This window comes from Halichoeres trimaculatus, unplaced genomic scaffold (genome assembly GCF_033239565.1).
Source record: "Halichoeres trimaculatus isolate MK-OKI-2021-1 unplaced genomic scaffold, fHalTri1.1 fHalTri1_scaffold_17, whole genome shotgun sequence".
Lineage (NCBI taxonomy): Eukaryota > Metazoa > Chordata > Actinopteri > Labriformes > Labridae > Halichoeres > Halichoeres trimaculatus.
Genome location: NW_027437195.1, coordinates 25,892,063 through 25,907,883, shown reverse-complemented (window position 1 = coordinate 25,907,883; position 15,821 = coordinate 25,892,063). Strand labels below are relative to the sequence as shown.

Below are 15,821 nucleotides of genomic sequence, written 5' to 3'. Positions count from 1 at the left end.
GATACAGTGGGCGTTGCGTCATATTTTGGGGCGGGAAACTTTTTTTCTTTTTTTTTTCTTTTCTTTTTTTTTTTTTTTAGAAGGTTCTGAACTACGATGCTAAGCTAACTCGAACAAGCTGCGACGTTTTAGCTATGCAGACTTTTTCTATCGTTGACTGGATATAGATTAATTATTACATAAATTTACAGTCTTTAGTATCTTTTACACAAAGACCAAATTATAGTACAGTATGTACTGCTGGTGCACGTGGATGTTGGGCCGAACGACTCAGGACCCTCAAAATTGTATGAAAAGAATATTTAAAATACTAACTTTACTTTTATCGAATGTATAAACGTGTTGTGTAAGTCTTCATAGAGATAATGATAAAATTATAATTAACTGCAGTAAAAACAAACACGACTCTGAAGTGGAAATCACTGCATGGGCTCAAGATCGCTTAAAAAAACAGTTTATCACTTCATTCATTTGTTAATATTAAAATGATGTGGAAATACCAGAATCTTCTCTGGATCTGAACCCTGAAGATGGACTAAGAGGAAGAAGACTATTGTCCTATGAATAGATAGAAAGATAGATAGATAGATAGATAGATAGATAGATAGATAGATAGATAGATAGATAGATAGATCGATAGATAGATAGATAGATAGATAGATAGATAGATAGATAGATAGATAGATAGATAGATAGATGTCTTTCTGCCATAAGAGGTTGATTCCTACAGTCTGTAGTTTGGACAGCAGGTGGCGCCAACTCCCTGTTTAAAGTTTGTTCCATGAACACATCTGTAAAAAGGTGTAAAAATAACTATTCTTTATTGAGACATAAAGGAAACAACAGATAATAAATACAGAAAAGGACAGATCATCATCTTACATCCAATTGCATAGAAAGTTTCATTCACACATAGATAAAAAATGATATTTTCAATTATTACAATGACAGACTGACTCCTCCAATATCAAGTGAACAGACACATTGGGACTAGATGCAAAGAAGCACTCTGGTTGCATTTTTCATTTATTTATCAAAAAATCTCTGTTTACAACTGAAGTTAATGTTTTGGTAAGTGTCGTTTCTGTGGAAACAAACTGTTAAATTTTAATCTTGTGCAAGATAGACTTCTTTCTTTAATAAAATCAAAACTGCAAAAAATGCTTTCATATTCAATTCTGTTGCATTTTAGGGTACATAATGTTTGCTGTGTGACAGAAATGTTTGGCACACTTCTTTTGGAAAATACATTTTAGCCATGCATTTACATTCACAGCTCTCTATGTCCCTGAATTCACTTCTTTCTGTTTCTCTGTAAAATGAATAATAAGAAAATAGTTTTCATGACAGTACATATGAAGTTTTTCCAGCTGCAGCTCCACCCTCATGAAATAGGAAATGTTGAAAAGAAAAATAAAGAAGCTGACAGGTTTGGCAAATGTACTTCAGGAAGATAACGCTACAGTTCAGTAAAAGAGATCCTGTGTTTTATGATTAAATTCTGACACAAGTAACTGTAAGAGAAGGGAGAAGCTTAGAGAGATATCAGTGCATTTCCTTTTTTTAATGTGGAAAAATCCTTTCTTGATAACAGGCTGGTTTTAATTGTTTGATTTTGGTCTGCGTGCGTTCTGAATATTGACTTTCTGAAAACTTTGGGGTCGGGAAATGAAACTCTAGTTTTGATCATCTGTTTAAAGCTTATTTACGCCAAAGGGGGGGGTAAAAGTTTCAGATTCTTCTTTGAGCAATCACTTTGGCACCTTAAAGAGTCCAAATAGATTGCATTTTCAACAAAAACCTTCTTGTTGAGGTTTCTGCAAAGTTCTCTTTCTCTTCTGTCATTCAGAAGGATTCAACAATGCTTCCTTTTAAAATGAAGAAATTGTAACAAACTGAGCTGAAAATCTAATTCTTGCTGTAATAAAAACATGGTACATAATTACAAAAATTAAAACTCAAAACATAACTATTAGGTAACAAAAAAACTGTCTTTACTGTATTAAAAGATCCTGTGTTTTTTGCGTTGCAGCACCTGTTTTCTGTACAAAACCAAATCCAAGCACAAAAATACTCATTAGGTTATTTTTGATGCTACACAGTTTGAAAATGTGTCACTTATGGATTTCCTGCTGCTTCATTTAATGTCATTGTTATGTCACCAACCAATCAAAACCAAGAGGGGGTGGGGCTTTAAACACCAACTTTGTAAATAACAACGCTGGAGGCCCAACGCTTTCAAATCAAATCAATTATGAAACTTACAGCCATAAAGTAGTACCTTTAAATTAATTTTAATGTTCTTTTTATTATTTTTTTATATTTACATTATGATTAATCCAGTTAATTCTATTTTTAGTGTCCCGGACAATTTCTCAAACTATTGGCTACGTTCCAATCGATGGAGCTAGCTCTTATACATAATGTTTGCCAAGTCTTTTGCAAGTTGTTCATGATACTACTTTTCCTCTTTTTCATTTTTATTTATTTTTTGACAAAACTGACCACAAAAACAAAAACATTTGCAATAGTTGATGTAAAAAAATGACTGTTTTCGTTTTATACCACTGATGAAAGGCGCTTTTAAATAAAATGTATTATTTTTATTGTTATGAAGAAGATGATTGTTTAAATCCTGATGCCTCCTCTGTTAAATAGATTTTTTTTGGTATATATATGAATGGTTTCTATGTTTAAAGTCTTTATATACAGTTTAAATGTGTTTTCAAGTGTATGCATTAGTTTAGTGGTTGGTCAGTATATTTACACTGTGTTTGTGTTGTTTCTGCAATGTGAGGACAAGTGTGTACTTTTTAAATGTTAGGTTTGGTCTTTGGATAGTTAATATGTATGCATGTGTATGTGTGTGCGTGTATGTGTGTGTTCTCAGTTGTTCTCTGTGAAGTCCCGGCAGATTCCTCGGACCAGCTGTGGGATGAACTCGCCGAGGCCGGTGAACTCTCTGGTGAAAAGGGTGTGGCTGTCTTTGGGCTCTGATGACATCGATCTGAGGTCATCAAGGGGTGCCCAGGCCACGCCCACAGAGTAAATGGTAATTCCTGGAAGTTTGATCGTAGAAGTAAAAATACATGACGCTTTCAAATTTTCAACATTTTTTTTTTCTTTTATATATTCAAAGTACACACACCTTGTTTGTGGGCAGCCATCGCTGGTCCTCTGACATCATCATATGATTGGCCGTCTGTCACCACAATGAGGAAGTTGCGGCCTGGACCTGTCCGCCTGCAACATTAAAAAAAACATTAAAAAAAAAAAAAAAAAATTCAGATGATTTGCGAGACAAAGTGAATCCTCGTTCTGCCTGTAAGCCTCAGTTTTTATAAAGATCAAAAGTGGACCTGAACAGGTTTTGGGTGGCATAGGTGATGGCTGCTCCAGTGGCGGTTCCTCCACTCATGTAGGGGATCCTCCTCAGGGCATTGATGGATTCGTCTTTGTTGTGATAATCAAACAGACCGAACTCCAGCCTCTGATCGTATGTGAACTGCACCGCGCCTGGACATCACACACGTGCACAAACAATCAGCCTGTCAGCTCATCAGCTTAACACTGAATCCATTTTTGTTTTCTTCCTGTGAGCTCACCGATACGAGCGCCCACGTCTGAGATGTCAAAGCTTCTTGCAATTCCTGCCAGGAAGTCCAGGACCAGCCGGAAGTTTCCATCACCAACGCTGGACGAACCGTCAATCAGGAAGCCAATGTTCACTGAGTTGTAACAGGTTTTACCTACAAAATAGATATTTTGAATGTATTTCTTGTATAGAAAAAAATACATATTTTTTACATTTAAAAACTGGCTGTGTGTGTACAGAGTTAATGTTAAAATGAAGTCTTACTGCAGAGCAGGCCGTCCAGCGAGCAGATTCTCTGGGTGAGAGGTTTGACGTGTTTGGTGGTGCTGAACCAGCTGGGGATCAAATAACTGAAGAAGCCGTTATCCTTACACACAGCCTGCAGGAAGAGGAAGAGATGCTCTGCTATAACGATGACATGTCTTACTTCAACAGTCGTCATACAATCAAAACCTTTTTTTTTAAAGTTTAATCAGTGATCAAAAAGTTAAATTCATTCTCCACCTTCTTCATGAACTCCTTGTCTCGCACCATGCTGAGCTCCTCAGGTGCTGGTTTAGCCACAGAAACCAAGAACACATTGACGCCGGACTCTCTGGCCAACATGGCTGCCTGCTCCAGGTCATCAGAAGGCCAGCCGTCTATCAGCACCATCATGACCCGGGGATGACCTCGCCTGCCCCCATTCTCCTGGGTGAAAAAGGTCTCCGCTGTGTGCATGATGGCCTTACCTGAACCAGATCAACAAGACAAAAAAAGATGTTGATGTCACTTTGAAGTCATTTTAACTGCTTTCCCCATCAGCCTGTTTGATTTAGTGTTGATAAAATTAAATTTTATTAGAAGATAAGATTTTTTTCTAAATCGAGAACATGAAAAAAGTGAAATACCTTGAACCTGCATTCTTTCTAATGACCAGTAGGAGGCAAACAAACTGCCTGTAAGAAGACTTGTCTTCATACAGAAACAAAAGTTTCTCGGCCATTTTTTCCATTGTTTTCATGAAGCTTTAACCTTTCCTCAAGGATGTAAAAAACAACAAAGTTTGATGACTTGATGAAAGGTACCTTTCCTGCTCTCTACTTTTTAAGTTTTCTTTTTTTGTATGGGATTTCCTTTATGTCTCATGTTCTGCTTTTTGTATTTGTGTTCTCTTTTTGATCATTTTGTTTTTTTTCTTTTTTGTGTGTTTTTTTGTCACATTTTGCTTTTTGTTTGCTTTCTTTTTTTGTTGTCAAGTACTTTTTTTATTTTGTTTTGGGGTTTTTTTCATGTTCTGTTTTTTTGCGTGTATATTGTCACATTTTGTTTTTTGTTCTCACTTTGTCTTTTCTGTTGTCATGGTTTGCACTTTAGGGCCACCAACATTTCTGCCTCCAGCAATAATCAGTTGTTTGGATCATCTTGTTAGAAAAACACAAGACAACCAAACTAAACAATGGGTGATTCTTAAACGCTGTTTATAGAGAACACACAGTTTACAGAGGAAAAAGCAGCTCGATGCACACACACACAGGTATATCTTTGTATATGTTACCTGTGTTGGTGTCTCCTCCCAGGTAGGCCACCTCCTTAATAGCGAAGAGAAGTTCCTTTGGCTGAGTGTAGTTTGTCAGGAGGAACTCTGTCCTGGGCATATCACTGTACACAAACACACACACACACACAAACACACACACACACACACACACACACACACACGCACACACACACAAGGTCAAGATTGTATTTTTTTTGACGACCAAAGCTGGTTTCATGAATTAAATCTGTTTTTTTGGTAATACTGATACTTTTTACTTTTGTGTGTGTGTATGTGTGTGTGTGTGTGTGTGTCTGACCTGGCCTGGATCAGCCCAACATGAGGTCCCATTGGTCCCACTCTCAACATGGCCGCCAGTTTGGTGACAAAGTTCTTCTGCAGGTTGAATCGCCGCTGCCCGATATTATTGCTGCTGTCGATTACAACAGCAATGTCCATCTGACAATCTGTACACACACACACATAGACATTAATAATCACATTTAGACTCATTAAGCCCCAAAATCAACAATCCTGGGTTGTTGTGTTTGTAACTATGAACCTTTTAATACTATTAGCTTGGTTTATCTTCATTATCATCATTATTTTCTCGGTAAATTCTATTTACGTTCACATTTATGACTTCTTCAGTGACTGTTAAAGAGCACACGGCGTACCTTTGTTTCCGCCTGTCAGAGCCTTCTTCACTGACGGCTTCTTCAGTGGTTTCTTTGCTGCAAAACACACACAGGAACAAACACACTTACACACACAAACAAACACACTGGAGGGTGAGCTGGGGTAACACAGTCTGGTCGAAACATCAGACTCCTGTTGTGACTGGACGCTCTGCAGGAAGAAAAATACCCGACAGCAGCAGCAGAGTCTGTTTGTGTGTCTCTGTGTTGGTTTGATTCTCCAAATAAAGCTGCGGTACAATTAACTAAAGAGGCACAACAAATTTCAAACAAGAGCAAATAAAGCTCGGCTTTGAGTCTTTCTGCCCTGACACTGCTCACACTATACATTCAGGTGTTTGAGAAGGAACACCTAAAGTTTAATAACAGCTGTCACAGGCAGAAACGAAAACTTTAAAGACTGAAGTAAATCAAAAACATGTTCTTTCACGCAGATGTTTTTGTAATTTTTATACTTAAAACTATAAAATTATTTATTTCGTGAAAATAAAAGAAGAGTTTGTCGTTGAGACTGCAGTTCCTCAAGCGTCCACTTGGGGCTAGCTGCAGAAGCACTACAAACCAGATACACAGCCATTCAGAGATAGTGAAAAATGAACATGTTTACAGCCTGGTACGAAATAATGATTTTGGTTTGGATTGCTCATTTCTTTATGAAAACTCGCTGTAATTCTTTTATACTCTTAAAAAAACGTTTCACTTTTGATTTCTTTTATAATTACAGGCATGGCTGACTTGGCTGACAGGAGGGCACTCTGTAGCTGTTTGTAAGGAGGCCAAAGGCAAAAGAATATATAACAGAATAAAAAACTTTTTAGAGGCTGTATGTCCCTATTTTTTAATCCTCTTCCATAAAATTTCCTCATAGTTTAAAAACATTTGTTTTATTTTAACCTGGGGATGTAAAACAGGCTCATCTTAAATAAGCAAGGGAAAGAAAAGAAAATTCTGCCAGGCTTCAAAAGTGAGTCAATCAGAGCCATGGCTGCTCGGATATAAAATATGAAACTAAAGTTTTTAAACAACAAAAACTGAGAAAGTGTTTTAAAGTCGTGCTAAAATAGAACACAAAACCTGACTGTTTACGCAAAGTATAAAGATAACGTTCTGTTTTTCTCCACACCTGATGTAAATAAACACTTGAACCAATAAGGATACACAATACGAGCTTGAAAAGTGCTGAGAATTAATCTGACATAAGTGATGATGAGAATGGTGGTGATGATATGTGTATTTACCTGGCTGTGCGGCTGCAGGTAGTGCTGTGGTGCTGGTCTCACTGGTCAGCTCCAGGGGAGAACTAACCGGCTCTGATAACAACAGAGTAGAAACATTTATGGCTGTATTGATGGAGTTTAACAAGACCAAAGAGCTCTCTGACAGGTAATTAAGTAAGGGTTTGTAGGGGTAAAGGCAGCAGGTGGTCCTGGGGTCAGGATCGTGACAGGATGGGCAAGGCCTGTTTTTTTTTTTTTGTTTTTTTTTAATTCCAGGATGTTTATCTTGATTTCTTGCAGGGTATATTGTATTCAATTGGAAAAAAAAATCCTGTTTTTACAACACAACTCTCATAAAAACAAATTAATTGATTTAATTAATTTATTTTAGAATTCCCTGTTTTTGTGAGAGACTATCTTGTGAAAACAGGAATTTATTTATCTTTGATTTATTTATTTTCTTTTTTAAATGAGATACTATCTTTTAAAATAGGGATTTCCCATGACGCTCTGCAGAGCTGCAGGGTCAACACAGGTAAATAAAAAATAAAATAAATTCCTGTTTTTACAAGATAGGATCTCATAAAAACAAGGATAATCAAAAATAAACAGAAAATCAAAATCATGTTTTAATGTCATAAAAACAGGATTTTTTGGGGGATTATTTTTATTTATTTTTTGGTGAATTCAACTGTAGATTTCTGATGTGTCAGGAAGGATATTTAAAAAAAATGAATAAAAATAAATAGATAATGGCCAAAGTGGCTCCACCTACTGGTGAGGCTGAAGGACGCGGTCCAGCGGGACAGGGCCTGTGACTGAATGCCGTTGGAGTAGGAGCTCAGGTAGTTGTACCGTCCATGCAGCTTGTGAACCCGGACCGGACCACCAGACTGACCCAGGACCCCCCTACAGGATAAAATAAAGAGGTTTGAGAGAGAAGCTTTTAACAACTTTTCTCTTTGTTCTATTTTGGTACAATCTGTGCGCTTGTGTGTGTGTTCAAGTAGGAAGAAAGTGAAACTTAAGCCTGGTTTTCAACCTGTGAGGATTCAAACCAGACAAAGTTATAACTGGTTTAATAAAATAAAGCTGTGAATACATTTTGTTCTCCGGGCAGGATATCACTGTGCAAAGAGGATCATGGTAAGACCTGAGCTGTAACAGAGTAAAATAATCTGTTAAAGCACTTAATAATATTAAGAGACTATAATTATGATTAATTAACGCTCAGCACTGCATGAAAGGAATGAAAGGATTCTGGTTAAGCTGATTCAGTACTGATCACAGCGAGGTCTAAATTAAGACTGAAACCTTGTTTAAAAAAAAGTCATCTTGGAAAAGGAAGTTTTGTTAACCAGGGTGAAACACAGCGGAAAGAAAGATGAGACACGAAGAATTGAATAAAGGATCCTGAGGGAACAGATTCGGTGTCGCTCAGAGTTTTTCCTCTCTGGGCCCCTGCAGAGGAAGGAGGAGGTCATGCAGGGTTGAGCGCTTAATCCTGCACATTCCTTCATGGTGTTGGTGTTTTGTTGAGCTTCAGCACACAGTAGGACTCATGCTGATCATTATTATGTCACATCTGCAGCTGCTGTCAGTCACTGAGCGGTGTTTGTAGTCTTGTGGTGGATCTACAGGCAATACTTTAAACGTTTGTCCAGATTGAGCTTAAACAGAATAAATAAATATCAGCCTACTGTAAATATAGAGTCTGGGTGTTGCTGTAAGCAGCTCATTCTGAAGACAATAATGAAAAATTCAACTAGATGAATTCCTGTGAGATGTTGTGATTGCGAAATGTGTTTTGTTTTGAGAAATTTGAGTGTAATTTCAATGCCGTCCCATGGATAAAGTTAACATTTAGTAATTAAAACACAAAAAGACAAAGAGGTAGGAAGTATATGAACCCAAGAGGCAGGTGTTAAAGGTCTCACCTGTGTACAGCAGCTCCACAGACGGAGGAGATGGCGGCGTAGATCCCTGTTCCAAACACAGACACTCTCCACTGGGTGCAGTCTGGAGGACACAAGACCACCAGGCCGTCCTCCACCAGGTCGGCTCCACGGGTCACACAGGTCACCGGGTATGGCACTGATGAATGAGAGATAGAATGAAGAATAAAAATGGATGATGGTGGGTCATTTGGGGTACAGGGTTCAAATCGTTTTTAGGGTAACCAGAAAGGAGGTACCTTAAAACGGATGCTAAAAGTAGCTGCCTGAATTGACTGTAAAAGTACGACATGACAGACACTGGAAAGGATCTCTAATGCCCCGTTTACACGACAACGTTTCATATGAAAATGCTAAAACGAAGTGAAAACACGGAAACGCTGAGGGACTGAAAACGCTGCAGTAGCCTGTAGGTGGCGGTATAACCGTCTTGTCCAGAAGCCGCTTTTGGTAGATCTCCACCGAAGTAGAGTTGAGCTGATCATCTGGTGGATTAGGGAACACTAAGTTAAAAAGTGGAGTAACAGATAAGCAAGTTGTTGAAAGACAGTCAGCAGATTCAGCAGATTGAGCAGCACAAGCACAATGCAGTAGTTCGCGACGATCGTAGCAACGGTACTGTTGTCCCGTTGTGTGCGCTCGCGCGAGGCGGAGTGTGACGTCAGCGTTTCAGAAAAATCCCACTCTGGAGGCCATTTTCAAAAATTTGCGTTTTAGGTCGGCTGAAACGACGTTTCGTGTAAACGCGAGGCTGAAACACAACAAAACTTTTGCCTAAAACACACATGTGTGGATATCTTGGAAAAAAAACACAAGGTTGTGTCGCTTTAAACATTAGTTTGCCTTTAATAGGGTACCTTATTATATATCGAAGGGTAAACAGAGGCTAAGGTGATATAAAAAAGGAGATTAAATAGTCCTTTTAACTAAAACAGAAATGTGAGGATACATTAGGCTCTGAAAAGTTTTAGGAGGATAACATGACCAAATTTTAAGGGTAACCTCAAAACGGACTCACGAAACAGATGCCAAAAAGTTGTTGGCATAGTAAAATGTTTCATTAACAGACACTTGAATCAGAAACAAACAGGTAGCTTTAACTAATTTTGCAGGCAGGGCACTTCAAAACCCAATGTACCCTGAAAATGAGGCTAGTGTGATCCATCAATTAAAATCAAATGGTCTTTCAAACTGGTACAGACATGTGAGGATTAGGGATTGATGGATTATCAGTAAGATCGGGGCAGATACTTGGCATTTTGTGGCATATTGGCATCAGCCTTTTTTGTAACCTGACGGCCGATAAGAAACAAATTTAAAACTGTGTTGTTGCGACTCTGATGCAGCCTCCACTGTCTGCTGTCACTAACTAGTCCCCAGCTTTGTCCCACCCACAGTATCACCTGATGGTTACAAGCAGAGCCGTGGCTTGGGAAAACGCCAACCAGCAGTGAAGTTCTTACAGTTATTGCAGTTACATTGAAATTTTGGAAAACTTTATTTACTGTAGAAAACTTTATCTATTTATTCTTTTAAATTTTAATTAAGCTTTATAAAACATGCTGCTGAGCCTGGGAACTGTTTAATAAACTCATGAAGTTAAGTGTTGGAGTTCGTATTGTTCAACATTTTGACACCAATATTTGCACTTTGACTGCAAATTGATATCCGGCTCCTTGTCTACAAATAATCAGTAGGCCTATTGGTAACGGTCCGGAAAAATCCATATCAGTCTATCTCTAGTGTGGATACACTTTATCAGATTGTACAAAGCAAACATGAAAGTGCTTTTGGGGTACCATGAAACAGACCCTCAAAACAGATACCAAATGTAACCTTTAAAGGGATGTGAAAGGATTTGTTAAAACAGTAAAATGTAACACCTGTGCCAGGGCTACACAGGCACCTCTAAAGAGGTGCCTGTGTAGCCCTGGCTAGAGGAGGCTAGAGGAGGTACCTAAAACCTTAAAGGAAAACTAAAACAACTGTCAAAGATCATCTCTAAATGGACGTGAGAGGATTCCTTAGGACAGTAAAATATGTCAGGGTACCTTAAACTACATATATCCTTAAACAGAAGTTGAGATAAACTATAATTAGACACCAAATCGTCCTTTAAACTGATAGAGGTAGGTGAGGACAAAGCAAGAGATTGCAAAAGGGTTACTTGAAAAAGCTTTTAGGGTACCTTAGTTATCCATGAGTAATGTATTAAGAGTTAAATTAAATAACGTTTAACTTCTTGAACTGAATTTGTAGAAGTGGACCGGATTCTCGGCCGAGGAGAGAAAAGGTTCAATGTTACATAATAATATTCCTGAGAGAGCCGATCATATATCAGAATACAGTCAAAATAAAAAAAGTGCTCTTTGAAAGACTGACACAGGATAAAGGAAGCTTTCATCTGTTTCATCTATTAGAGGAACTGAAATTTAAAATTCAGACATTTTTATGATTCAGGCTCAAAATAAACAGAGAAGAGTTCTGAGGATCAACAAGAAGTCATACGGGGAAGTCTAAAGTTACCTCCAGAGACACAGCGGCAGTGTCTGAAAAGCACACGGTCATTTATCAAAGTGGAGACAGGAAGAAGAGGAGGCAAGAGCTTTTCCACTGGCACACCATAAAAGTCATATTTAAGGATGAAATACAAGGAGACTGCTCATTATTATGTCAGTTAGGAAGGGTTTGTGTTCATATGGTGTAAAATATGTCGACACGGTTTAGTGCTTTCCAGTTCTAATGAGCCTAAATTGTTTTGATTGGAAAGAACAAACCAGCTGGACAACACTCTGCTCTGATTGGACTGAAGTCCTTCAGTTTTGTTCAGGTACACTCTGGTTATTACAGCTTGTAAATTTTTATTGAATGTGGAAAATATTAAATCAGTTTAAGTTGTCTGTAAAAGAAATGGATTCATGTTCCCCTGGGGAAAACTGTCTCAAACAAGGATAGTGAAAAATAGCATTTGGATATGCTGAGTTTTGACAATAATAATCTACTTTTAAACCATGGATTATTAACAGACAAATATATAAAATTGATCAGTTATTCAAGATCAGTTATAAAGTCCTCTCTGTAACAAAAGGAAGAAGAGCGTAACATCTCAAACATACCGTTTGACTCTGAGCCAAGGGCTGAGGAGATCAGGAAGAAAAGACCTGCAAAGGAGGAGACAGATCTCATTAACCTGACATCAAACACAGCAGAGAAAGACAGAAAAAGAAAGATAAAAGGGAGAAAGAGAAAGATGGAGAACTTCAGGACATTATCTATAACTTCAGATTGTGATGAAGCAGTGTATACCTGTGACAGGCAGCAGGTGAGACAGCTGAGTCATATCTGCACCTGTAATGTGAATAAAACTCAGATTAAAAAGTCGGTTTGATGTCAGAGATGTCTCTGTGCAGTCAGAAGACACATCAAACATGGTTAACCTGGTCAGGTAGCTTGTAAGCTAGCTTAAAGTCAGGAGATGACAGAACAAAACGTAAAACAGTTAACTAGTTAACTCCTGGTTGATACATTAGGTTAAAAAAGACTGAATGACTTGGCTTATTTCATAACTGTTAGTTAATGGCATTTAGGTCATTGGTTTACAGGTAAGTAACTCCATATTTACAAACCATTGTCATCATAAACTGTAACCAACAGACAATGATAAATTTGTGATTAGCAATTCATTTCAACAAAGGAAACAGTAATGTTGGATGCTGTGCAAGCTACAACCCAAACCATTATCAAACCAATACCAAGGTGACAGCCAAGACAAGAAGTAATTGCTAAACCAGTCACTGAACTATTAAGCCATTTAGTCAAGGGGGTGAATAAGAAAGTTAATAAGTAAAAAAAAAAAAAAAAAAAAAAAAAACAGAAAAAACTAGTTCAGAGATTAAAAACCAATAATGATAGAAAAGTACTGAGCAAAATAACAAAAAAAACCCAATAAATTAAAAAAAAAAAAAACAAAAAAAAACAAGCAATAAAAAAAAAATCAAAACAAAACAAATTGACATGTGGGTATGCCAGTGTCTTTACCAGTTGTAAGTCAGAAAAAAGTAAACAAAAGGGATTTCCAGAGAGAGATACAAGAGTCACCATGGATGTAAACTAATCAGGCAGTCAGCAAACTACTTTAGTGAAAGGACAGTCTGTCCGTTAACCAGACATTAAGGGCTTAAAGATGCTAGTCTGTTAAAAAGACAAGTCAGGTCAGCCAGAAACCTCCATCTAATGGTAAATTTGATAAACTAGTAAATGGAATGTCAGCAATTTTAAAAACAGCTCATTAAGGCCAGTAACCAACCAGTAGTCAGTAAGCAGATAACCAGTTAGCATGCAAAAAGTGCACTGGCTGGTTATCCCAAAGAGTTAACTTCAGCAAGCTGTTAGTGATAGTTTGAAAAAAGGCCAATAATAGAAATACTGAATGTATTTATGTGTGTGGTAAAGAGTTAATAAACCAGTTAGTTGTAGCTGTTTACCAAACTGAAACTTAAACAGGAGAGTTAAAAAGTGACCAGCAAAGAGATAAACTGGATAAACTAATGTCGACTGATTAATTGAAGTCTGACGATTAACAAAACTTAGCATAAAAAGTAAGGCTATTTGTTTAAAGCAGATTATTTATTTGTTGGTGATAATTCTAATTTTAAATCATTTAGCAGTGGTAAAGAAGATTTGTAAAATCTTTCATGGGCACAACCCACAGACTCAGCTCTGCTACTCATCCCACAAATGCATGTTCCCAACAACTGTGGCTCCATTTATCAGAGAAATAAACCGGCTCTACCAAATCTACCAAACACAAACTGCTGCACTTCTTCTGTTAAGTTTAATGAGGTATCAAGTAAATCAATCAAAATTGAAACAGTCAGCAATAGAAAAAGTTAGGTTATGTGGAGAGTGACAACCTAAGAAAACAGTCAAAAAGTTTGAAACAATAAAATTATTTTCTTCACTTAAACTAAAACTGTCCCATCTATAAGAATCTGCAAAGCAGGCAGTAAAATGAGTGTCCTTACTGACTGTTCCTCCAGCAGACGTCTGTCAGAAAGTTCAGAGTTTATTCCCTGGAAGCAGCAGGCGGTAAGCGAGGGATGCTGAGCCAGTGTTGGTCACCCAGTGAGAAAGAGTCAGCCCTTTAAATAAGCTCTCAAACACACACACACACACACACACACACACACACACACACACACACACACACACACACACACACACACACACACACACACACACACACACACACACACCTTACAGTCATGACATCAGAGGAGGGGGAGGGGCTTCCCTGACAGGTCAACCTGAGAGAAAAAGAAGGAGAGAAAAGAGCGAAGAACCAAGAAAGATGAAAAACTTCACAGATTGACGGAGGAGTTCTCTGAATCATTTACATCATCTTTTACTCTGGAAAATACCCATAATCCTTTAGTGTTATATAAAACTACAACAGGAACAGTCTCACCATTATCATCCGATAACTGAAAACAGGAAACCACATCCAAAACCACATCCAAAACCCAGTTTACATTTTTATAGTTTCAACCACAATTCACAGGAGCTTTCCATCAGCTCATGCATCCATATTTAATAAGAGGACAGGATCCTGTTGGAGTTTCTTTACACATGCACAGATTTTTTTTAAAAATAATTTTTTCACTTTTACAAGTAAGGGATAAGTACAAAATATGGTCTGAAATAAATAAATAAATAAACATTAACAGGTGTTAGACTGATTGATTGATTGATTTCCCATGAGCATCACCACCTGCTGTCGAGAAATTGTTCCTCATTGTTGTTGGAGCAAGTAGATGAAAACAGAACTCAACTGTAATCCTTTTCTTTGGTTTGACAGCTTTTATCAGGATATAATGTAATGATGTCATTTGTTTTGAGACCTCTGCAAACGTGACTAAGCCTGACTTCAGGGGGACACATGAGAGGAAACAATGACACAAAGGAAGTGTAGGTAATGAGATGACTTGACATATATGTCACATATATCATCTGCTGTCACTGAATCTTTGAGTTGTGTTGTTGTCATTCTGTAGGTTGAGGCTGTTGTCAAGATGTCAGTGAAGCCTGAAGGTAAAAACATCACATGTAGGAACAAGAACTGACCAAACATACATCATCTTATATTGTGACTCTCCAATCCAAGTCAGAATGGTACTCAATGTAAAAGATGACTGTAAGCATCATATATACAACACTGAGTTCTGTTGATGGATTAAAGACGCAGATGTCTGGGTAAGTTTTTAAGGTTACTTTAAAAGAGACAAAACAGAAGGTCGAGAGGGGATCCGCCAGATTCTCAGAAGGCTTGTCAGTCAGAAAAAAATAAAGCCTATTAGTCAGAAAAGAAAGAAAGCCTATAAATCAGAAAAACAGAAAGCCTATCAATCAGAAAATCAGAAGGCCTGTTAGTCAGAAAATCAGAAGGCTTTTTGTCAGAAAATCACAAGGCCTGTTAGACAGAAAAACAAAAAGCCTATTAGTCAGAAAAACAGAAGGCCCTCTGGTCAGAAAATCAGCAGGCCCTTAAGTTAGAAAATCAGGAAGCCTGTTAGTCAAAAAAAAAAAAAAAATAGAAGGCTCTTTAGTCAGAAAATCAGAAGGCCTATTAGTAATAGAATTAGAAAGCCCATGAGTCAGAGATAATTTAGTCATAAGATACTTTATTTAGGAAATCAGAAGGTCCGTTGGTCATAAGGCCAATTACTCAGAAATTAGTTTTGATTTAAGAATATCAACTGAATCTAAACTTATTTTCTGAAAAATAGATTTTCTGACTAACAAGCTTTCTAGTTTTTTGACCAGTGGGCTCTGTGACTG

General features: G+C 37.6%; 1 protein-coding gene across 2 annotated transcripts; it reads right to left on the bottom strand.

Annotated features, from left to right (window-relative positions):
- Positions 1-2,555: 2,555 nt before the first annotated feature.
- On the bottom strand, positions 2,556-14,261 carry coch (coagulation factor C homolog, cochlin (Limulus polyphemus)). Of its 2 annotated transcripts, XM_074692491.1 has the most exons (16): positions 14,240-14,261; positions 14,009-14,086; positions 12,291-12,332; positions 12,101-12,145; positions 8,967-9,123; positions 7,805-7,938; positions 7,051-7,122; positions 5,792-5,848; positions 5,434-5,581; positions 5,133-5,236; positions 4,100-4,326; positions 3,860-3,974; positions 3,606-3,749; positions 3,360-3,516; positions 3,149-3,243; positions 2,556-3,059 (listed from the first exon to the last, which is right to left on the bottom strand). In XM_074692491.1, the coding sequence occupies exons 3-16, from the start codon at positions 12,322-12,324 to the stop codon at positions 2,887-2,889; spliced, it is 1,662 nt and encodes a 553-aa protein (XP_074548592.1). In that variant the 5' UTR covers positions 12,325-12,332; positions 14,009-14,086; positions 14,240-14,261; the 3' UTR covers positions 2,556-2,886. The 2 variants fall into 2 exon arrangements, with proteins under 2 accessions (XP_074548592.1, XP_074548591.1); XM_074692490.1 differs by lacking the exon at positions 14,240-14,261 and having other exon boundaries at positions 14,009-14,128.
- Positions 14,262-15,821: the final 1,560 nt, after the last annotated feature.

Coding starts and splice junctions, on each gene's coding strand:
- coch (XM_074692491.1), bottom strand. CDS start 12,324: ATGACTCAGCTGTCTCACCTGCTGCCTGTCACAG. Junction 5,237..5,433: donor GTTGGGCTGATCCAGGCCAG/GTCAGACACACA, acceptor GTTTGTGTACAG/TGATATGCCCAGGACAGAGT. Junction 3,060..3,148: donor GATGGCTGCCCACAAACAAG/GTGTGTGTACTT, acceptor TCAAACTTCCAG/GAATTACCATTTACTCTGTG.